General features: G+C 43.6%; 1 protein-coding gene across 3 annotated transcripts in view; it reads right to left on the bottom strand.

Moving 5' to 3' along the window:
- LOC115089116 overlaps positions 1–25383 on the bottom strand; it is a 378685-nt gene that overhangs the window by 169696 nt on the left and 183606 nt on the right. For all 3 annotated transcript variants that reach the window (XM_029597089.1, XM_029597088.1, XM_029597090.1), the window contains 3 exons: positions 19995–20190; positions 19071–19181; positions 5747–5846 (listed from right to left, as the gene is read on the bottom strand). In XM_029597089.1, coding sequence (XP_029452949.1) covers positions 5747–5846; positions 19071–19181; positions 19995–20190 — 407 coding nt within the window. The remainder of the gene's footprint in view (positions 1–5746; positions 5847–19070; positions 19182–19994; positions 20191–25383) is intronic.

Below are 25383 nucleotides of genomic sequence, written 5' to 3'. Positions count from 1 at the left end.
TATACCGAGTTTCATGACAGATATCACATCAACCCGGTTTACATTTAACAATGTGTGTAAAGCATAGAGTAACGTAATAACCAATATTCCCAATAAACTGTGAAACTTTAAATACAGTGAATCAAAACCGTGTGTGAGAAAGTTACAATAAAATAGGGAAAATTAACTTGGATCTGGAAGAGGGGGAAGTTGAACAATGCAATATGTACAGATAATAATCAGATGTACAGATGTACAGATAATAATCAGATGAAACAGCACAATTAAATAATTCCCAGCACCATAGTATTTCTCTCTTGGCTTACAGTTTCTACCTCTGTCTGTGCAGGAATCTTTTTTGTAGGCATGGGATCCGTCCACCCTCCTGGATTAGGTCCTCATGGGCAGGGGATCCCTAAGCAGCCTGGTCGGGAAAATACATTCCAAAGGTGGACAAAATCCTTTCCTTACACAGAGAGCTCCAATCTCTCTCTCCACAGGGTGAAGACGCTGGACAGCTGTCCTCGATGATGCAAATTGGTTGTTACTCACAGTTAGCGGATTTCCAGGATCTTTATTCTTGTCCTTTTTTCTGTAGGGATCCCAGATGGGTGGGTCCCTGTGTCAAACAGCTGCTTGGGCTGTTTCTCACTCCAGGCAGGAAGGAGGGCAAAAATCTTCCTCCTGGGCAGCTAACCAAAACTCTTCTTATTCCCAACAAATATTAACACCGGAGTTGTTCCTTGCTGTGGGTCACCGCCTAAAATGTGTAGTTCTTATGAACATAAGAACATAAGATATGCCATATTGGGTCAGACCAAGGTTGGATGAAGCCCAGTATCTTGATTCCAACAGTGGCCAATCCAAGTCACAAGTACCTGGCAAGTACGCAAACATTAAACAAATCTCAAGCTACTATTTCTTATTAATTAATATCAGTTTATGGATTTATCCTCTAGGAACTTATCCAAACCTTTTTTAAACCCAGTTATACTAACTGCTGTAACCACATCCTCTGGCAATGAATTCTAGAGCTTAACTATGCGCTGAGTGAAAAAGAATTTTCTTCGATTTGTTTTAAATGAGCTACTTGCTAAGTTCATGGAGTGGCCCCTAGTCCTTCTATTATCTGACAGAGTAAATAACTGATTTACATTATCTTGCTCAAGTCCTTTCATGATTTTATAGACCTCTATCATATCACCCCCTCCAAACTGAACAGCCCTAACTTCCTTAGCCTTTCCTCATAAGGCAACCATTCTATGCCACTTATCATTTTGATCGCCCTTCTCAGCACTTTCTCCAGTACAACTATATCTTTTATGAGATGCGGCGACCAGAACTACACACAGTATTCAAGATGCAGTCTCACTATGGAGCGATACAGAGGCATTATGACATCCATTGTTTTATTTGCCATTTCCTTCTTAATAATTCCTAACATTCTGTTCGCTTTTTTGATCGCCACAGCACATTTAGCCAACGATTTCAATGTATTATCCACTATGACACCAAGATCTCTTTCCTGGATGGTAACTCCTAAGATAGAACCTAACATTGTCTAACTACAGCAAGAGTTATTTTTCCCTATATGCATCAATTTGCACTTGTCCACATTAAAATTTAACTGCCATTTGAAAGCCCAAATCTTCCAGTCTTGTAAGGTCCTCCTGCAATTCATCACAATCTGTTTGAGATTTAACTTCTCTGCATAATTTTGTGTCATCTGCAAATCTGATCACCTCACTCATTGTACCCCTTTCCAGATCATTTATAAATATATTTAAAAGCACTGGTCCAAGTACAGATCCCTGAGGCACTCCACTGTTTACCTTTTTCCACTGGGAAAATTGACCATTTAATCCTACTTTGTGTTTCCTGTCTTTTAACCAACTTGCAATCCACAAAAGGACATCACCTCCTATCCCATGACTTTCTAGTTTTCTTAGAAGCCTCTCATGTGGGACTTTGTCGAACACTTTCTGGAAATCCAAATACACCACAGCTACTAGTTCACTTCTGTCCACTTGTTTATTCACCCCTTCAAAAACATGTGGGAGATTTGTGAGGGTAAATGCATGATGGCTGTGTCCCATTAAACCATGTCTATCTAAATGTTTCATAATTTTATTCTTTGTAACAGTTTCCATGAGTTTTCTCTGCACTGAAGTCAGGCTCAATGGTCTATAGTTTCCAGGATCACCCCTGGAGCCCTTTATAAATATCAGGGTTATATTGACCATCTTCCAATCTTCAAGTACAATGAATGATTTTAATAGCAGGTTATAAATTAATTGAAATAGGACTGAAATTTCATTTTTTAGTTCTGGGGTGTATGCGATCCGGTCCAGGTGACTTACTACTCTTTAGTTTGTCGGTCTGGCCTACCACATCTTCCAGGTTCACTGTGATTTGGTTCAGTTCATCTGAATCATCACCCTTGAAAACCGTCTCTGAAATGGGTATCTCCCCAACATCCTCTTCAGTAAACACCGAAGCAAAGAAACTTTTAATCTTTCCGCGATGGCCTTATCTTCTCTAAGTGCCCCTTTAACCTCTCGATGATCTAATAGTCAAACTGACTCCCTCACAGGCTTTCTGCTTCATATATATTTTAAAAAGATTTTTTTGTGAGTTTTTAAATTCTCTTTTTAAATTCTCTCTTAGTCTGTCTTATCAGTCTTACATTTAACTTGCCAGTGCTTGTGCTTAGTCCTATTTTCCTCTGATGGATCCTTCTTCCAGTTTTCGAGTGAAGATCTTTTGGTTAACATAGCCTCTTTCATCTCACTTTTTTTTTTTAATTTATGGTTTTTATTGCATTCCTTGATAGGTACATTATATCAAACATAACAAGTCAACAAGAAATATACAGCAACAAGTTTCAAGGACAGCATTTAGGGCCGGATTTTCAAAAGGTTACGCATATAAATCCTGAGGATTTACGTGCATAACCGGGTCTACGTGCGCCGGGCCTATTTTAAAAAGGTCCGGCGACGCTGGTAAAGCCCCGGGACACGTGTAAGTCCTGGGGCTTGCAAAAAGGAGTGGGGGAGGGGGCGGAGCATGGGCAGGGCGGGGCCAGAGGCCTCCGACAGAGTGGCCATTGCCGCTGTGTTGGAGGATCGCTTGCCGGCAGGCTGCCGGCACTCACAACTTGCGCCTGCCCAGAGGCAGGCGCAAAAGGTAAGATAAACGTTTTGGTGGGCGTTAGAGTAGGGCTGGGGGGGGGAAAGGTTAGGGGAAGGGGTGGGAAGGTCAGGTTAGGGGGCAGGGAACGGGGGAAGGCAGCGCAGCTCGGCGCACACAAGATGCACAATTGTGCACCCCTTGCGCGCGCCGACCCCTGATTTTATAATTTGCGCGCGCCTGTGTGCACAAGTTATAAAATCTGCCATACATGTTCACGCGCCAGGTACAAGCGAACATGTAGGCTGTGCGTGCTCCTTTTAAAATCTACCCTTAAATTCCAAAAACTGATTCCCCTTGTCCCTCCCTTCCCCTCTCCCCATGTGCTGTTGTAGCATGTATAAAATAATGAGAACATCTATTACAGAAAAACAGAGTATGCACAGGAGTCAGAACATGAAAATCTAAAAGAATTACTAAGAGACTATAAAGATAGAGAACCATCTTGAATGTCCTGTATTACAGGGATGGGGAGTGCTATATGTTAGGTGTTCCTGTCTCCATGTTAAATAGGGGCTACTGGGCCATCCATTGCTCCTACCATGTGACAGGGGCCGACCAATGGCACCGGTAGCCCCTGTCACATGGTAAGGGCAAAGGGCCACCGGCACCACTTTGATTACTGGCAGCCGAGGGCCCGAGAGGGAGAGATCGCTCCTGGGACCCCTGCTGGACCACCAGGAACTTTCGGTAAGTCTTGGGGTGGTCGGGAGATTATAGTTAAATAATTTGAAGGGTTGGGGTGGGCTTTTTTTGTTTTTTCGGGTTTTTCCCGAAATAGAAATGAAAAAAGTTTTCGGGTTTGGGGAGTGGACCGAAATGGCCCACCCCAGACCTGAAAGCGAAACACCAATGAAAAAAAAATGTGTGCACATCCCTAGAATACATCTGGACTGTGCTTCTAGGATGGTATTTTTTTAACAATGTTCACGCCTGTTGCACACTTTTTATCTTTGTAGCTGCACCTTTCAATTTTTTTTAACTATTTTTCTCATTTTATCAACGTTCCCTTTTTGAAAGTTCAGTGCTACAGCTGAGGATTTACTTACTGTTCCCCTTCCAATCATTAATCCACCACCGTTACCTCTCCCCTTCCAATCATTAATCCACCACCGTTACCTCTCCCACCAAATCCTGTGCTCCACTGAGAATTAGATCTAAAATTGCTTCCTCTCTCGTCGGTTCCTGAACCCATTGCTCCATAAAGCTATCATTTATTCCATCCAGGAACTTTATCTCTCTAGCATGTCCCGATGATACATTTACCCAGTCAATATTGGGGTAATTGAAATCTCCCATTATTACCGCACTACCAGTTTGGTTAGCCTCCTCTTAGCATTTCACTGTCCATCTCATCATCTTGACCAGGTCTTCCCTATCCCTAGGCATCCCAAACACGGGGAGCCCTGAATCCAAGAAAGGCCCAGGTGTCTCACAAGGTTCCTCCCAAGCAAAACCCAAATATTACCCAAAATTAGTCCCAGGACAACTACTCTGCAGCTATGGAGAGGGTGGCAGCAGTGAAGCCCTCGACCTATTCCAAAGGGTATCAGGCATGATGGAGCCCAAGCCTCCGTGTAGGCTATAAGTCAACACAGGAAAAAACCTTCCAACCTTCCTCCAAAACAGAAAACTATACTGCTCCCCCCCCCCCCCCCCCGAGCTCTCTGTAGAAAACTGCTCCATAACCTCACAGCACCTTGCATGGATCCTCCTCTAATTATTTCTCACTAACTGCCCTGGCTGGCATGTCCCAGGGCTTATTAGTAAACAGACTGGCAGACTGGAAAACTCCCATCCCTCTTGTGTGTGTGTGTGTGTGTGTGTGTGTGTGTGTGTGTTTTAAACAAAACAAAAAAAAAAAACCCTATAAAGAAATTTTTTTTAAGAGTATTGTCCTACTCACAGCATGGGAGACATTTTTGTAAAAACCGAGCCATCATGGACATTTCTGAGAACAAAGGGAAAGCGTTTAGCATTACAGCAATCGCCTCTGTACTTCCACGTCATTGGGCGCATTTCTCCCACAGCGTGGCTTAGCCTCCTTATATCCCACCTAACATTTTTATTTATCGAACAGGGCAAAGAGAAGACTGCAGCAGCTTAGGGCCACCATTCCACGCACTCCCATCCGCACACGTTTTGAAAGGAGGCCTGTGGCTGTTTAAACTTAGGTAAATGACAGAGCTGGGGGAAGGTGGGTGCAGGAGGGGAAGGCCATGGAGCCACCACGTCTTTGAGAATGGGTGTGGCCTGCCTGGTCAGAGATGGCGCGTCGGCCACAAGAATTGTTATCACCACTTGCTTGGCCAAGGAGGAGGCACGTCCCACCCTTTCAGCGCAGAGCGCTAAAGTTTCTTGCTGTGGCACTGTTAAACGGTCGCATTTCCTCTTGTGTTTCTAAAAAAAACACTAGTGAAATGTTTCACGCACATGCAGCAAGATGGATTATTAGACTCCGGCACCAGCAGCATTAATCCACAGCACTTTTCAGCAGATCAAATTCCATATCATTCATGCATTTATTGCATGGACCTGCTCAGCTAATGAACACAGTGCGACCGCTGCCATAGCTCACCCATAACACAGCTCTTCAAGTCTTCATGCCGGATAACATCCAGGGCTGTCTGGTTTCTAACGTCTTTAACATGCAAGTCGCATCCCCATTCAATTAAAAGCTGGCAAGTAGAAGCACAAAGAAATGTGTCAGAATCAATGATCCAGTTTCAGGTCAGCTATAAAGTTTAAATATAGGAAAGTGGGCATAAGTAGTACTTGAAGGACTGGCATGCATATCTAGTTGAGTAGAATAATAACCTTTCTTATGTCTCTCAGTGAGGAATATAAGAACATAAGAAACTATTTAGAGAAAACAATCTAAATGAAGTCTATTAATTTTTTATTGTGAGTTAAATATTTTGTTTCTATTCATTTTAGAATTGATTGTAGAAATAAGGCTCAACAAATAAGTTGTAGGTGACACCCTTTTTTTTATTGGACTAACTTGATACTTTTGTGACTTCCTAGAGCTATGTTACCAGGACCAATGCAAGAGTATTTGGCACCTTAAGCAAAACTTTGGTCAACCACCCTGTTCTCCCATCTTACCTCCAGAATAGTGCTCCTTCCTACCAACAGCTATGGGTGGGAAGAAGAAAAAATATTTGGTTTTTTGTTTCATTTTGAGGGGTTCTCCCCCCCCCCCCCATGAATTTAATTTTGTTTAATGTTTATTTTGTTTATTTAATTTAAAAAAAAAAAAAAAGAAACATTTTAAAAATTGAAAAAAAAGAAACGGGGCTTCCTGAGGCCTCCTATGCCCCAACCCATTCCTTCCAGCTGAAAAAATGCCGGAGCCAGAATCCTACCTGGCCCCTACTTACCTAGTCTAGTAGGGATCTGATACCGAGGCCTTGTGTAAAGCCTAGGCAGATGTTGTGGGTGACCTACCACAGCCTAGGCCTATGCAAGGCCTAGGCGTCAGCCGGGGCCTAGGTCTCGGGACCAGGCCTTGAAACCTGGTCCCAATGCCTATGGTCCCAATGCCTGGTCCCAATGCCTATGGTCCCAATGCCCAGGCTGAAGACGAAGCCTTGTGTAGGCCTAGGCCTCAGTAGGTCACTGCGATCTTGGCCTAGGCCCTATGCTAGGCCCAGGTTTTGAGGCCAGGTCCTGACACCTGGATCTCAACCTAGGCCAGGGCCCAAACCCAGGCTTGACACTGGGGCCCGGTCTGGAGAGTGGGTCCTGACGAATGGGCCTTAACCTGGACCCAGGCCCAATGCCATGACCCGGCCCAGAAGCCAAGTCCTGATGCCTGGGTATCATCCTAGGCCAGGGACCGGGCCCAGGCCTAATCATGGGGCCTGGTCAAGAGACTGTGTCCCAAAGCCTGGTCCTCAGTTTAGGCCCAGGCCTGGAGGTTGGAACCCAGGCCTTGGTGCGACGTCCTCTTCTGTCTTCATCTGTAAAATGACAGCATCCACTGGGGACACGTGGAGTTAATTAATTCTGGCTTCTCCCTCTTCAGCAGAGGTTGTCATTTTGTATTCCCTAGGTGAGCCCTCAGTTTCAAGCCAAGCCTAGATCTGATGGATCACTTATTTTGTTTTCAAAGCAAAATATGAAAACCAACAAAATTTCATTGGAAATTTTGTCTCATTTCCTATTTCATTTCTCCCAAATGTCCATCCCTACCAGTGGCAGTGGCTCCAGCACTACATGCCCTCCTTTAGCAGTATTGGCTCTAGCACAGCACCCTACTGGGCCTCATGCTGGCAGGATTTTCTTGCCCCCAAAATTTTGCCAAAGGAAGCACCAGCCCTGTATGTAGGTCAAAGCAAAATAGGCTAATTACCCACTGAAGAACCCATAGCTCTGGATAGCAGGTCACAAATCTATGACGTTAGTGTAATAAAAAGATATAACCTACGTTTTGTTTGTACACCTTCATTTCTTCATGTCTAGATAGATTAATGTGGCAATCACACTACTTTTTTCTAAATTAATTGTACCTCAAATATGTGAAGAATTGAGAGTGAAAACTGAATCTGACAAATTTCAGACAGGCTTGTGCGACAGAACTTTCTGATGGTCTCTGGCCAGTTTGGGGAAAAATCTGTCTGATTTTTGTTGGCAGATTTGGGAAAAATTCAAAAGATATTTGAAAAACAGCTTTGAAATATTCAGTTTGGATATTCTGAAATATTTAAGGCAGATCTGCAATCCACCAAAATTTGCATCAGACTTTTAGATATTTCTCAAATCTGTTTCATTCCCCCTGAAAACTGACTGCACAACCTTTGAAATGTTTCCCAGGCGAATTGAGCTGTGTTGAAATGGTTTGCACGTCTGTATGTACAAATACCAGTTCTTCATCAATACACGGCCCCAAAATTAATGAACCAAGGAATAACATGCACAGATAGGTCTGTGCAGGTGAAACATTTTCAGCTCAGTTATTCCATCTGTTTTATGAAATTCTTGGAGTGCTTGGTATTGAGTGGCGGAGGAGGCAAATCAAGAAACAAAGTGAAGCAATTTACTCTAAAAAGCCAAGAAAATGTATTTCCAGTCAGGGGCTGACATCTTTATTAACCTTTACTACCTGTCTCTTTCAGGAACCAACATATTAAACTGCAATTTATTCTTCCAAGTTAAATAGTTATAAATGTGACCATAAATGCAATTCAAATAAAGAGATCAAAGGTCATGAGTTTGTTACCAGTTCATAGCACAAGACATCAAAGGTTAATGCTTGCACGGCCCCAGCAACCAATTGGCAACATCACAGGAATCAATGTTTGGAATAATAAAATCTTAAGTAGCCGCTCAACCCAAAGCTTCAATGAAGTGAATTCACTTGAACACCTGCCCTCAATCTCAAACTGAATTTAGCACTGCAGCTATTCAAATCAACTTTAGTAAATGCTAACCTCCGGAAGAAGCACTAAGCAAGGCATACGTTTTTTAAATCAACAAATGAATGGCATGGGCTCAATTCTTGGGTCAGGTCTTCTGCTCTCTAGGCCGGCAGGCTCCGAGGTTGCGGTGGAGGTAGCATTCACAGCCACCGGCTAGGGAGAGGTCTTAGTTATTGTGCAAGGCTGACTCTGAAAAGAGTGTGAAAGACAGTCCAAACTGGAGGAATATGAAATGGGGGGACGGGGGACTCCTGCATAGCTGTGAATACAATTTCATGGTGCTGAACTCCAAGATAGTCTGGTTCTTTTTTTTTGGGGGGGGTGGGAGGGAATGAGCTGGGGCCATGCACCAGAATCCCTACAATAGGGGCTCTACGTCTAGCCCTTAGATGCCACTGTTGTGCGATAATAGGCTCCCTCCTCCAGAGGTCGTGAGCGCTGCTACTGCCGCAGCATCCCTAGCTCTGAACAATCCAGGGTGTGGAGAACCTTAACTGGGAATCAAACCCAGGTGCTCTGCTTGGCAGTGTGAAGTGCTGCCACTGAGTCAGCAGGCTGGACTTACAGAGGCTAGGGGGGTCTGTAGCAACATCAGTGTTGCTACAAATTGCTGGGCATTTCTGAGGAGCTCTGAATAAAATCAATTTCTCTTGCTAAGCCCTAGCTGAATATCTTCAAGCAGTGACCTTTTTAATACCCGCACCAAATCTTAGCAAAGTGACCACTATTATTGAAGTATGAAGAGAAAGAAAAAAAAATTCATACTGGCTTCATGTCACCTGGGATAAAAAGGTGCCCAGACTTAGCTTCAGCAGTAGGATTAATGATGATGGTAGCAATAAAGCTGACCAGTTAGGAGAAAACAACACCTCTGGTACAGCTATAGGCCATGGTGGTAATCCCACCCCCAAAATTTGGCTTGTCACTTTTTGTCATCCCAGTTTCAGCTGGGATTGTAATGCCAACCGTTGGCTGTTGCACTACCAGTGCCAGTGCCACTTCTGCCCCTCCTGCAATGCACGCAGGAGGGACAGAAGAGGACTCCATCCTTTGGCAGCCAAAGAAGAGGCCTGGTGGGGCCACTGCAGACTTCATCTTATGGCGGCTAAATATGAGGACTGGTGGCGGCAAGTGTGTGTGTGTGTGTGTGTGTGTGTGTGTGAGAGAGAGAGAGAGAGAGCGAGATCCTGTGTGTGTGAGAGGGAGAGAGAGCTTGTGTGTGTATGAGAGAGACCCTGTGTGTTGGTGTACATTTGTGAGTGTGTGTGTGTATGTGTGTGAGAGAGAACCTGTTTGTATGTAAGAAAACCTGTATGTGTATGTTAGAGGGAGAGAGCTGTTTGTGTGAGTGAGTGAGAGAGAGAGCCTGTGTGTGTGAGGGAGAGATTGTATATGTGTGTGTGTGTGTATATGTGTGTGTATGTGAGTGAAAAATAGACCCTGTGAGGCCAATATTCAGAAGGTTGTTCAATGATTAAGTTATCCAGCTAAGGTTCCCAGTTATACAGAGCGAAGGAGTTTTTAATCAGTATTAGTTTTAATTATTTGATGTGTCTGCTGTTTTGAAATATTTTATTGGTGTTTGGTAAATTTTTTAAAATTTTAACGAGTTTTTTAACTATTGAATTATATTCTATTTGTCAGATATTTTGAAATATTTATTCACTTTTTTAGTATAGTTGATGTTTTATGTTTCTTGATTTTGTTGTTCAATGTTTTATGAGGCATGGTGACATTTCTGATTTTCCACTGTTGCACTGAATACAGAGGCTGGCTTATTGCAGTTTCCAGTTCAGTTTTTATCTGCACATTTCTGTTTATACTTTATGGTCTGTTTATTCTATTTGGCAAGGGTTTAGGCATCTATAGCAGCCTGACTTGTTCTGTTTTCCTAATAGGTGCACTAGTGTTTTAGGGCCTGGTGTAATATTTCCAGAGCGGCCTCTTCATACATACAGGCCGATACAGTAAAGCGTGGCCGGGCTTGCGCGCTTTTGAACGCGAATTAGACTCGCGTTTTAGGCACGTAAGACGGATGCGCGATTCAGTATATGCTCTAACGCATCCTTAGCAAGTACAGAAAATAACTCGTTACAATTAGCACCCACCGCATGTAGATGGTATGTTAATGGTATTTAATGACCGGATTAGCTATTCCCCTTGATACAGTAATGCGCACCCAAAATAGCGCATCTTTAACCTGGACATTTTCCGCGTCTTTACACTTTATTTTTACTGCCTACCCTGATCCTGGCGTTAGTGTGGTGCTTTGCTCTTGACAGTCATGAATATCCAACAGACAGCATCGGACAGTGTCATGGACTACATGCATATATTGGCTTTGGCAATCTTTTTTCTACGGGTGGAAGGTAGGGCCCTCCGATCATGGACGTTCCCGCCTCTTTCCAGACGTCCATGATTGGAGGCCCTGCTGCCTTCCAATGTCCATGGCTGCTGCCTTGAGCACCTTGAGCGCCCAGACGTGGAAGGTAGGGGCCTCCGATCATGGACATTCCCTCCTCTTTCCAGACGTCCATGATCGGAGGCCCCGCTGCCTTCCAACGTCCATGGCTGCTGCCTTGAGCGCCCGGACATGGAAGGTAGCGGGGCCTCCGATCATAGACATCCGGATGCTCAGGGCAGCGGTCCCGGTGTCCATTCGGTGTCCATGCGCGGTCTGTTGGAAAGAATCATCCAATTACCTGCTGAAAGCGTTGCCGATCTTCCGAATGATATCCAAAGGTACCGCTGTAACCGCTCTGTCCTGGCCCGAACCAAATACAAAGGGACTTTTTTACTTGGCGATGCGACTTATATACACGTCCAAGGTAGGATTATAACGTGGCGATGATGTCACAAAGGGGGAACAACGGGATAAGTTTCCAGATCGATGAAAAGTTTGGAATGTAACATTTCATTACATTTTCAAAATGACATTTGCGATTCCATAGAAATAACAGGTATGGAAGCAGCGCACCCTGTATACTGTATAGGCGCTCTATAACGTCCTATACAGTAAAATCGATTGCGAACGCCTACCACTTGATAGGCACGCTTTTGGCACTCCTTTGGCACTGCTTGGATTTGCATCTAATTTGAATACTGAATCGCGTGGATTGCGAACCAAAATGTGCGCGCGTCAAATGAGTGGGCGCCGTACACTGCCGCACTTTTTTTTACGCATCGGTACTGTATCGGCCTAATAGGAAGGATTGTTACTGCTCGAGTCCATGGAGTTAATGCTGTTACAGCATGACAGTTTGCTGAATAGTCTCTAAATTTCTTTTTGTTAGAGTTTATGGAAGGTGTTTGTGCTGCTGTACTGAAGTGACAACAAAATTTGAAAGTGTGGGGGTTTTTTGTGTAGTGAATTGTAAGAGTCAACATCCTAGGTCTGTTGTTAGGGGATTTTCTATGGCTGCAGATTGTGTTATAGAACTGGAGGTGCAGTATTTATATTGAGATTCTGTCCCTTCTTGTATGGACTTCAATCTCATATCCACATAGAAGAACTGATTGAATGAGGCTATCAAATCATTTTAAAGGCTGTTTTACTGAGAGACTGAAACTGGCAACTGTTTATTAAACTGCATAGAAGGACATGGAATTTTTTCTTATTGTATCTTTTATAGCCAATTTAGTAGCAGGGGGCGTGATGCGTGTAAATGTCATTTTGACTTGCCCCTCTGATGCTACCCCGAATACTCCAATCTAGAGACACCAGTGGCCATGGTGACTCCTGTTTCTGGACCCCCTGTGGCAGAAGACAGATCACAGAAGCTAATGAAAAAACTTAGAAAAGACAATTACATAAAACTCTGAAGACAAAAAGGAGATAATAAACTGCTATTTTTTACACCATAAAGCTGACATTTAAATTGAGAGGGTTTACAAAGAAAACCTGCCAAAAACTGGAAGAAAGAGGAAAATGGTCATTGGAAAAGCTGCAAAAAGCAACTGATGCAAATTTAGAATCTCTGATTGGAAAAATCAAAGCAAAGAAGTACTTAAAATTATAACATTTGTAAACAATTAAGTGCTGATACAGAAAGAAAAGTAGAGAACAAAAGAAAAGATTTGGCGAGAAATGCCAGAACAGCCAGGGAGCACCCAAAAAAATGTTGAAGAATGAGCCAGCCAAGGAACAACAGAAGAATAACACCGGAACAGTCCAGTAGCTCCTGAGGAGAGGGGCCAGAATAGCCAGTGCAATTGGAAGAGGTAATGGGTGAGATACTGATGAATGAGAATGGTGCAATACATGAGAATTAAAGCAATGTAAGGCAGACCAGCAAGCAGAGTGAAGTCGAAAGGCAGGAGTGAGACCAAGAGAATGGAGGAACTAGCAGTTGAGTTCAGTTTAAGTTACTGGTATCGATACACAGATTCTATATGGGGATATAGGGATCATACTATGGGGCAGATTTTTAATCTTACGCGCACGGGGTATATTTGTGCGCACTACCCGGCGCGCACAAATGTACACCCGATTTTATAACATGCGCGCGCTGCTGCGCATGTTATAAAATCGCGTGCCGCCGAACCTATGCAAAATAGGCTCGGCGCGTGCAGGGGTAGGTTTTAAAGATTACGCGCGTAACCCTTTGAAAATCTACCCCTATGTGTTTAAAAAGGCTAATTTCATGGTATACCCCAGCATGTGTGCTCCATTCACAGGGTCTATTCCATCCCAATGGGATTAAATATGGCAGGAAACATGATCAAGGGCCTGGTGTTATGGAATACCTTAGGAAGAGACCTACGAGAAAATCTGTTTATTTGCATTTTAGAAGAAAGGTGAAAACCTTTTTATTTGAACAAGTGTGTGGTTAGGAGAGCTGATATTTTATTGATAACTGTTTTATTTTCTTGTATTGTTGTGCTATATGTGTTCATTATGAGGCGAATTTTAAAAGGGTTATGCGCATAAGTTACGAGCATAGGCTCGGCGGCATCGCAAGCCCCGGGACGTGCGTATGTCCCGGGGCTTGCAAAAAGGGTCAGGGCGTGGGCAGTCCAGGGGGCGGGGCAGGGCATGGCCTGAGCCTCCAGGCACGGTGGCCATTTGCCACTGTGCCCAGGATCGCGGGCCAGCCATCGGCCAGCGCGCAGAAGTTACGCCTGCCAGGAGGCAGGCGTAACTTCTTCAACAAAGGTAACAGGGTCCTAGGTAGGGCTGGGGAGGTGGGTTAGGTAGGGGAAGGGAGGGGAAGGTGCGGGGGGGGTGGAAGGAAAGTTCCTTCCGAGGCCACTCCAATTTCAGAGCGGCCTCGGAGGGAACGGAGGCAGGCTACACAGCTCGGCACAATTGTGCACCCCCTTGCGCGCGCCGACCCTGGATTTTATAACATGCACGCGGCTGCGTGCGCATGTTATAAAATCGGGCGTAGATTTTAAAATCTGCCCCTTTGAATGCATTGTTAGAAACCACACCAAACCTTGTATAGTGAAGAATGCAGAATATAAGCATCGAAACTGATATACAGTATATGCTGGGGTCTAGGAGAAGGAAAGACTATGTAAGATAAACCTAGCACCCAAAGTAAAAAGCACAACACATAAGATCAACAAGACCATAATCTGCACAAAATGACCTGTTTTTCAAATCACTGAAATAAATCAGATACCATATTGTGCTGTGAAACTCATTACCAAGAGATTCCTACTAATAAGACACAAGGCCAGAAGAAAAGAAGAAAGATAATAGGAATAGGAATTTGTTTTACCCAAATGGGAAAAATAGGATGAATGAGGCCATTTTCAGTTCACTCCAAATAGAATATTTTTGGGTGTTTTTGGTTCCTAAAAATAAAACAAACAAAAAAAAAGGGCCACTTGACCCCTTTTCTGCCTACAAGATCGGTCCCAGTCTGTCCCTGGTACACTCCTTCCCATCCCCTAGCCTGCTCCCGTGTCCACGCCCCCAGGAAGTCAGCCCGCCAAACGCCAAGACAGAAATCAAAAGGAACGTTTGCACTTGAGGGTGTAAATGAGCAGTAGTTATTGAACACCCGTAAGCTGGAGGACGTTCGCACATATGTCAATTTTAAAATATCTCATCACTCGCGTCCGTGCAAACCATGCCCTGACACGCCCCTTTTTGTATGTGTGTACTTTTGCTCATGCATGCTCATATACATGCATGCAGCCCCTTTTTAAAATATGCCTTATCCACAATTAGACCATATACATGTATCTATGGCCTTCTTTTACACACGTAAGCCTTTGATAATTCATCTTTTAGAATTCTCTGTCTTTCTCATTGAGGTTTCAAGGAGTGGAATTATTTAGAAAAAACTAACAGAAAACAATTATCTACAAAAAACAAACAAATCATAGCATTTACATTATCAACCAATGAGACATTTATTTTGTAATTTAATGAGAAGCTAAACCAGATTACATGCATGCCTAATAAAAAAATATAGCAATACTGCTATAGAATTGCTATCGTAAAACTAAGTATACGGCATTCTTTTTGTGAGTTCTTTGCAAAAAAGGATTACTTTCAAAGATCTCCATATGGCCCCATAGTATATGTGTATATATTTGGATGCATGGAGATCGAGTATAGTAGTTTACAATCTATGTATATCTGGTCCGCACAGATGATAAACTATGTGTGGATCCGCCCCTAACAAATGTGCATATATTTCAGTACATGCAAATATTTGTAATGCATTGAAAGCGTGGACCTTATCTATTTATTTTATAACATATGTGCATATATTTTATACATGAAAAAAATATAATTCGTATATGCAAAACCCTGATTTACATGCAGAAACAGGCATAATTTAAAACATGCGTACAAACTGGAAATCATTAGCTTACTGATACCTCCATCAGTTCACCCAATCGATCTCCAGTTCAGCAAGTCCCTCCTAGTACTTCGCCCTGAATATCCTCCCCCAGTTCACCCAAACCTTCCACCCAAAAATAGCAGACAAGAGATGAATTTGATATCAATTTCATTAGTTAGTTAGCAGGTGTAAAATTGCGCAAATAAGTTGCCTAATGTATTCACCTAAATCTCTTAGAAAATAGCAGCTTACACGCGTATCTACTGGCCCTGCCCCGGAGCCCCTCTAGACTACCCCTTTTATTGCGCAGGTAAATGTGAGCGTGAAACCGAAAATAAATGCGTACTTTTGGTGTTTATAAAATAGCATGTACGTGAGTATAAACTACTTATGTATACATATGTTAATTTCACTCGCATAACTTCTTTGAAAATGTACTCAAAAATGAATAAGTATGTGCAGGGCAAAATATTCATTTCAGTTTGTTTTTTGTTTTCATTGGGGGGGGGGGTTCAGTTTTCAGTTTCTTCAAAGTTTATTTTAGTTCAGTGGGTTTGCTATGCCAAAATAACGATTAAATTAAGGAAATGGAGAAAAGTCGCTCCCCTCACTGGGTCTCCAATAAAGAAAGAGGCAGGAGCAATCAACATGGCACTTTCTGGACCTGAGGCTGGTGCCAAATCGTTATAGGGCCGTAAAGTATTATGGCAGTCTCAGGGCTGCCCAGTACCATTTTACAGCAAGAGTCGACAGAACAGGGGTGACCGGGGATTGCTCTCGGCCCTTTCTTTATTGGAGACTCCTAGAAGCTGCAAGGGGGCCTGCAGAGGGGCGAAGAGCAACAGAAGGCGCTTTTTTTGTTTGGTTTTTAGGAAAACAGTGTGTGCTATTTGCTGCTAGAATGCACTACTTGCCAAACAGCAAATACCTGTAAATTTTTGGATATTTTCAGAGAAGTCAATGTTTCAGTTCGGTTTCAATGAACTGAACCACAAAATGGCGCATTCATCTCATCTTAGCCATTCTGGTACAAAATAAAAAGCACATCCTATAAGTGAAAAGTAATTCAATCTTGATTTTGATGATGAGGCTGCTTTAGCTTTACCTTAGACTATTTGGATTTTAGATTTGATTACTTGCTTTCCCGACTCGGAAATCAAGGCGAGCTACCATTCAGGTACAGTGGATATTTTCTTGCCCTGAAGGTTTTACAATTTAAGCTGGTACCTGAGGCATGAAGAGTGAGGCAACTTGCCCAAGTTCACAAGGTTCTCAGCTTCCCTGGTTCTCTTAATTTATCTATTTAGCTAACCTGAGTAGGAAAATTAAATCCAGGAGAAATGGATAGCCTTTTGTTATTCTACTTTCTGAAGGGAAGAAGGGATGTGTGCTCATTGTGTGTGTGTGTGTGTGTGTGTGTCCCTAATAAACCATTTGATGTCTATCATAAGAACATGCCATACTGGATCACACCAAGGATCCATGAAGCCCAGCATCCTGTTTCCAACAGTGGCCAACCCAGGCTATAAGAACCTGGCAAGTTCCCAAAAACTAAGTCTATCCCATGTTACTGTTGCTAGTAATAGCGGTGGCTATTTTCTAAGTCAACTTAATTAATAGTAGGTAATGGACTTCTCCTCCAAGAACTTATCCAATCCTTTTTTAAACCCAGCTACACTAACTGCACTAACCACATCCTCTGGCAACAAATTCCAGAGTTTAATTCTGCGTTGAGTGAAAAAGAACTTTCTCCAATTAGTTTTAAATGTGCCAAATGCTAACTTCATGAAGTGCCCCCTAGTCCTTCTATTATCTGAAATAGTAAATAACTGATTCACATATACTCATTCTAGACCTCTCATGATCTTAAACACTTCTATCATATCCCCCCTCAGCCACCTCTTCTCCAAGCTGAAAAGTCCTAACCTCTTTAGTCTTTCCTCATAGGGGAGCTCTTCCATTCCCCTTTATCATTTTGGTCGCCCTTCTCTGTACCTTCTCCATCGCAACTATATCTTTTTTGAGATGTGGCGACCAGGAATGTACACAATATTCAAGGTGCGGTCTCACCATCGACACCAAATTTCAAGATATGACAGAAGATGCATTAGGATTCTCACAAGGACATTTTCTTAGAGATCCACATATATGTTCTCTCAAATGCATGCATTCTGGAAAGTAGGCTCCATTATTGGAATTTCTTGGTTTTGCTAAAATATCAAGATACTTGCCCCTGTTGCGCCCGTCATCCGCTGACACCTGCAGACTCTCTGTCTCACCTCTTTTCTGCCTTTCTCCGTTCCGGTTGGCAAGATGGCTGCCTCCACTTCCACACGCAGACCGCTCCGGTGTCCCCGGACCAACAAGGGCGATTGTGTTCGCCATTTTTCTTCTGGGATCACCTAGGGCATGCGTGCGCTGGCCCTCCTTTTACGTATGTCATGGTGGGAACCTTGGGGGCGTCCCTTCCGCATGACATCATTACCTCCGGGTATTTAAACTCTAAACTCCATTCCAGCTACGAGTTAGAAAGGATTCATTCCTGCTGATTTCGCTCAGGTTACAGGTGCCTTCGCTCTGTACTCTCTCCGAACGACCCAGGTACCCACTCCTCGGGGGCCTTGCTTCGTCCTGGGCCTCCGCTCCTCGGAGGTCCCTACCTTCCTCATCCTATCTCAACAGAGTATCCCAGCTTTCCAGCTTGTCTCTCTCTCTCTCACCCTTCTACAGTGTGGATTCATGGCATACCCCGCTCTGCGGACCACTACCGGATCTACCTCACAGGCTCACCATCTACATCGTGGATTCACGGCGTACCCCACATATTTCATGGTCTTACTTTGTTCACATAATAAGGTTATGCACTGCCTGTACCTCTCAATGGTACTGTTCCTATCTGTTCTTCTCTAATTTACTTATTTCCCTACTGCCACCTCCATCTCATTGCTTCTAGCCTGCTCCTCTTTCCTCCCTCCCTGTTTATTGTACTTTCCAACCTTTTTCAGTTATTTGTAAACCGGCATGATGTTCCCCTGAATGTCGGTATAAAAAAGTTTATAAATAAATAAATAAATATAAATAAATTAAATAAATCTACCTTACAGGCCTGCCATCTACAGTGTGGATTCACGATGTACCCCGCTCTGCGGACCACTACCGGATATACAGTCTATTGGTGAGAGTTCATCTCCGCAGGTCATGCTGCGGAGTATCAGCGAGAGCACTCCTCTGGGACCACCCTCTTCTGTGCAGAGATACTCTGCCCACTCCTCGGGTTATTTCTCTTGACGTCTGTGTGTGTACCATTAGAGCCAGCCTATCGCAGCAAGTCCCCACAGGGCTCCTCCCTGTGGGAGGTTCCATCTCTTGCTACGACCAAGGGCCCACAACACCAACAAAACATAACAGCCTCTTGCATCTTGAATATTTCTTTTTGAAACTGTGTTGCAGCAATTAATGTATGTTCTGGTATTGTTTGTTTATTGTCCATTCGCAGGGGCACAATTTAGGATAAGCTAGAAACTGGGCCTCTAATTCAAAGCTCTCTGGTAAGCTATAACTTTGAACCACTGGACACCCAGAATTCCAGGTTCCAAGCTTCCCATTCACTATCATAAAACTGTTTGGCATTCACCAGAGCCATTCACTCCTTAGTCATGACATTCGCCATCCTCACCTGACAAACTTTTCGATGCATACCCAGAGCTGCAAAATAGAATGGTGTGCGTCCATGTGCATTTCTCAGGTCCATAGATGCCCCATGTTCCAGCAGGAGCAGTGCTATCTCCTGTTAAACAGAAATCACATGAATATAGCATAGTAGCAATTTTAGTTTCCCCAACCTGCTAAAAAAGACTCCAGCTGTAGTGCAAAACTTGTAGCGTGTGTGTATTATTACCCTTATTTTCAACAGGGAAAACGCTCACAGTATTTGCTCATGTACAAAACTGGTGCAAATCTTTACTAAATCAGCTTCCCTAAGGGCTTATCAAATAAATCATTTTTCCAGAGGCACAGAATGAATAAAAATCGTTTATGAATAAGTCTCATATTCATGGTAGTTCATATCCAAGGTGATGAAATCTTTTACTATCTAATTGACGAGTGTGACTTTATCTATAATAAATTACTTTACAACTTCTGAGAATACGGTTATGGGAAAGAAAAACGTGCTTGGCAATTGCAAATCTAAAGCACTAGGACAGGCAACTGCACTGCAAACTGTCAGTGAACACTTTCTCAATTTTTTGCTTGCCCCCTCTTTGATTTTAACTCATTGTAGCCATTAATTATTGAATCTCCTCATTCCACACCAGTTACATGACTGCACTGTGGAATTATTCTGGGGGATTCACAAACAAATGAATCATCATTGTTTATGTGCACTGATTACTCCCTGTCAACAACCCCCTTTCAGCACTTGGGACTGGAAGTTGACTCAATTTCTTTTTTTATTTTAGGTGGAAGAGTATTAGATTAAGGCAAAATAATCCAATCTAGATCTCTGGAGAATGGCAGGAAGTTTAAACAGCGGAGCTTGAGTGTGCATTTCCTGTAATTTGGGGCAATTCCCTGCCCTGGTGCAAGCTGGAAGACTTACAAAGCATCCGAACTGGCAAGCAACGTGCAGCGCGCTGTTGCCTGTGGAAGGCTCCCCCAGGTTAATGTCATCAGGAAATGCGGACTTGAAAAATAAGATCAAGTTCTTAACTGTAGTGTAATCACATGCTTTTATGGCTCTGAGCAACTGCTGGTGCCAAGGATAAGTACTTCCTGGAAAAACTTGGTACAAAAAGCTGCCAAAGAGAAAGTGTAGTCAGTGCTTATTGCATACTTAAATGATTTGCACATACTGTTTCACCATTAAGGATCACCTGATATCTCCATATATACCTAATAACACCATATAAAACACATTTACAGAATACAGAAATTTCCAAGTCTACAAGGTTTTGCATGGTCTAATTATTTAACTTTTCAGCAATAACATTGTGTACTGAATATGTTTCACATTTCTCTCTGTGGTGCAAATATCAATATCAACATTGTATGCTAAAACAGAAAACATCACATTTTAAATTGCCTTTGACCTATATCACTTTGAGCCCTATTTTGCTATATGCCTGAGCCATATAAATTGAGTTCCAGGAGATATTCAGCTCTGTGGCTTATTTCCTCATGCTTGAAATAGATATTCAGTTCTAATTTGGGGATATGTAATTCTGTTCCACATTTCTGTGCATGATAGGCCTGATTTTCAAAAGCACTTATAAGTTTAAGACTGCGCTTTACACATGTAAATGCACTATACCTTTGTAAGCAGGATTTTGAAAATTCCTGTATGATGTGCCATTGAATTGTCCATAGGATATGAATGTGTAAATGCACTTTATGTGTGTAAATGGCTTTTGAAATTTTCTGCAATAGTATATTACAATTACATGTGTAACTCCTTTGAAAATTCACCTGAATATTTTGCACACCTCCCTGTGTCATAGGGCCTCATTTTCCAATATCGCATTGGTAACGCATTAGGGGGCGTTACCAATGCAAATGAGGCTTCTTTTGTGCAGTGGGGAAACATCGCGTGCGGCGATGTTTTTGCCAAAACATTAGCACTGCACGCAATGTTTTCCCAGTGCATGATGATTCTTTCAGTGTTTCATCGCAGTGCACGATATTTGCACTTCAATCATCGTGGGCCATGATAGTCCCAGACAGCCTGTTGCAGGAGAGAGAGAGAGAGAGAGAGAGAGAGAGAGACTTACTATAGTGCCTATTAGAGATGTGAATCGTGTCCTCGATCGTCTTAACGATCGATTTCGGCTGGGAGGGGGAGGGAATCGTATTGTTGCCGTTTGGGTGTGTAAACTATCGTGAAAAATCGTTAAAATCGTGAGCCGGCACACTAAACCCCCCTAAAACCCACCCCGACCCTTTAAATTAAATCCCCCACCCTCCCGAACCCCCCCAAATGCTTTAAATTACCTGGGGATCCGGCGGTGGTCCAGAACGGTGGCGGTCCGGAACGGCCCCCTCAATAGAATCGTGTTGTCTTCAGCCGGCGCCATTTTTCAAAATGGCCGCCGCAAAATGGCGGCGGCCATAGACAAAAACGATTCGACGGAGGAGGTCGTTCCGGACCCCTGCTGGACTTTTGGCAAGTCTTGTGGGGGTCAGGAGGCCCCCCCAAGCTGGCCAAAAGTTTCCTGGGAGTCCAGCGGGGTTCCGGGAGCGATTTCTTGCCGCGAATCGTTTTTGTACGGAAAATGGCGCCGGCAGGAGATCGAGTGCAGGAGGTCGTTCAGCGGCGGTCCGGAACCCCCCGCTGAACGACCTCCTGCACTCGATCTCCTGCCGGCGCCATTTTCCGTACGAAAACGATTCGCGGCAAGAAATCGCTCCCGGAACCCCGCTGGACTCCCAGGAAACTTTTGGCCAGCTTGGGGGGGCCTCCTGACCCCCACAAGACTTGCCAAAAGTCCAGCGGGGGTCCGGAACGACCTCCTCCGTCGAATCGTTTTTGTCTATGGCCGCCGCCATTTTGCGGCGGCCATTTTGAAAAATGGCGCCGGCTGAAGATAACACGATTCTATTGAGGGGGCCGTTCCGGACCGCCGCCGTTCTGGACCACCGCCGGATCCCCAGGTAATTTAAAGCATTGGGGGGGGGGGTTTGGGAGGGTGGGGGATTTAATTTAAAGGGTCGGGGTGGGTTTTAGGGGGTTTTAGTGTGCCGGTTTTCCTGCCCTCCCCCTTCCCCCGATTTACGATTTTTTAACGATAAATCGGGGGAATTGGTATTGTATCGTGGCCCTAACGATTTTTTGACGATTTAAAATATATCGGACGATATTTTAAATCGTCAAAAAACGATTCACATCCCTAGTGCCTATGCCCTAGACAGGTATTTTAATCCCTATGGGAGGGCCACCTACTAACTCGGGGTGGGGATTAGGCATGAGCGTCGGGGGTTGGGGGCCACTTTCGCATTCCACATGAGACCTACGGAAAGAACAGTGGTCTCTAGTGAAGATTTGCTGGCCGTCGGAGTGAGGAAACTCACTCCAAGAGGAGATTTGGGCAACGTTCTCTCCACCTAGCTTGCTGGACACTCTACCTGGGCAACAACAAGCTAGGTTGTTGCCCAGGTAGAGAACGTTGCCCAAATCTCCTCTTGGAGTGAGTTTCCTCACTCCGACGGCCAGCAAATCTTCACTAGAGACCACTGTTCTTTCCATAGGTCTCATGTGGAATGCGAAAGTGGCCCCCAACCCCCGACGCTCATGCCTAATCCCCACCCCGAGTTAGTAGGTGGCCCTCCCATAGGGATTAAAATACCTGTCTAGGGCATAGGCACTATAGTAAGTCTCTCTCTCTCTCTCTCTCCAAATCGTGTTAACAGCTGTTAACATGAATTTATCACACATGGTAAAGTGCTTGGAAAATGAGGCCCATAGACTACAGACCTATGAAACAAATTAATGCAATTTATTTATTTAAATTCTTTTAATATACCGATGCTCAAGACCAGGTCTTATCGTACCGGTTTACAATGAACTAGGGGGAAAAAACCAGTTAACAATGAAAGCAAGAAATTACATTATAACAGGGAATGTGGAACTGGGCTGTTAGAGAAAAAGAGGATAGGTTAAACAATTTCTAACTGGAGAGCAGAGCAAATAAGCAGAAACGTAAGTGCTTACATGGTAAGCATTATATACAAATTTACATCGTGTGTAATATTAGGCAAGTTATATTAAAGTGCAGTTAGCCGAAAAACAGTTCCTTTGAATTGCTGAAAGAGGACGCAACCGCGGGGTATGTGATTGTGGGGATGACCCTGTGGCTTCTTCAGGGGTATGCTTGGGCGAACAGCCAAGTTTTTAATTTTTTTCTGAAAGTGATATGGCAATGTTCCTGGCGGAGATCTGGCGGGAGAGAGTTACAGTGATGCGGACCGGCAATTGATAGTGCACGTTTTTCAATGGTGTTGTGGAGAACAGATTTTTTGGGGGGAACCTGGAGGGAATCTCTGTATGCAGATCTGGTGGGTCTTGCAGAGGAGTGTGGTTTGAGGGGTATGGTAAGTTGGAGCGAGGATTCCTGAAATAAGGTTTTATGGATAATAGTAAGTGTCTTGAAGAGAATTCTGTAGCGAATGGGTAGCCAGTGGAGTATTTTTAGAATCGGGGTGATGTGGTCCATGCGGCGAGAGTTTGTGAGGATCCTGGCTGCAGTGTTTTGCAGCATTTGAAGAGGTTTGGTAGAAGAGGCCGGGAGACCAAGCAACAACGCATTACAATAGTCAATCTTTGAGAATAGTATGGCTTGAAGGACCGAACGGTAGTCGTGGAAGTGTAGGAGAGGTCTTAACTGTTTTAGTACCTGTAGTTTGTAAAAACCTTCTTTGGTGGTGTTGTTGATGAATTTTTTGAATTTCATTCTGGAGTCTAGGAATGCCCCAAGGTCTCTCACTTGATTTACTAGAGGTGTGTTTGTATTGAAGGCTAGCGGGTTATTATCATTGGGGGAAATGATTAGCAGTTCAGTCTTGGATGTATTGAGTACGAGGCAGAGGCTTGTGAGAAGGAGGTTGATGGCGTGGAGGCAGCTATTCCAGTAGTTTAGAGTGTCGGAAACGGGATCATTGATGGGGATTAGGATCTGCATGTCGTCCGCATAGATGAAGTATGTGAGGTTGAGATTATTGAGGAGTTGGCATAGGGGGAGAAGATATATGTTGAATAGGGTCGGCGAGAGTGAGAAACCCTGGGGAACTCCTTGTTTGACAGCTACAGGGTGAGACTCTTTGTTGATTATTTTAACTTTATAGTATCTGTCGCTTAGAAAGGATTTTAACCAGAGGAGTCCAGCACCTGAAATGCCTATTTCCGTCAGACGGTTGATGAGGATTGTGTGGTTAACTGTGTTGAACGCTGCCAAGATGTCTAGCAGAGCTAGTAAGTATGATTGACCTTTGTCGAGACCCAACAGGATGTTGTCCGTTAATGAGAGTAGGAGAGATTCTGTATTTCTGCGTTTCCTGAAACCGAATTGCGATGGATATAGAATGTTGTGGGATTCGAGATAGTCTATGAGTCTAGTATTGACCAGCTTTTCCATTAGCTTGGCTATGAAAGGTAGGTTAGCGATAGGGCGAAAATTTGTGGGGTTAGATGGGTCCAAGTTGGGTTTTTTTAGTAATGGTTTTTTTAGTAAGGGTTTTTTAGTAAGGGTTTTTTTTAGTAATGGTTTCAGCGATTCATTCAGTTTGTATGGCTGACAACAAATAGACTGACCAATTCTACCACACAGGACTAAGATTTACATTTCCATAACAGTCATATAAATAATATGAATCACCCCATAAAAGAGCTTCCCATGAGCAGATAAAATCATTTATGCCCATATAATCGTCCTGTCTACTTTTTAATTGTAAAGAACTAGGTTCCACAACAATATCATTGACAAAAACACATAAATGCAAAGATACCACATAATCCCCAGTATATTAAATAGGGATGTTCAGGAGAAAAACATTTGTTTTCATTTTTGGTTTGTTTTCAGGAGGCATTTTTCTTACAAATTTCGGTTTGTAGATTGTTTGATTTGTTTTCATTCGTGAGAAAAAAAATCAAACAATTAAAAAAAAAAAAAAGACCAAAAAATGAAAACAAGGCCTCCCACCCACCAGAATAAATGCTGAGATCGGGATCCCCCCACCTTGGCCCCCTCTTACCCAGTCTGATGGAGATCCACCAGCTTCAGCCTAGACCCAGGCCAAAGCCTTGGGCTTGCATAGATCGAGGGTGCAGTAAGTCACGATTCAGCCTGATCCGGAGGCCAGGTCCTGAGGCCTAGGCCGGGGCCCAGAACCAGGCCTGATGCCACAACCTGGCCTTCAGGCCGGGTCCTGAAAATGGTGTCTAGACCTGGACCCAACTCAATGCCAGTGGATGGCACCAATTTGATGGAGGGCAATGTGTA

Source organism: Rhinatrema bivittatum, chromosome 4, assembly GCF_901001135.1.
Source record: "Rhinatrema bivittatum chromosome 4, aRhiBiv1.1, whole genome shotgun sequence".
NCBI lineage: Eukaryota > Metazoa > Chordata > Amphibia > Gymnophiona > Rhinatrematidae > Rhinatrema > Rhinatrema bivittatum.
This window is presented reverse-complemented; position numbering and strand designations above follow the sequence as displayed.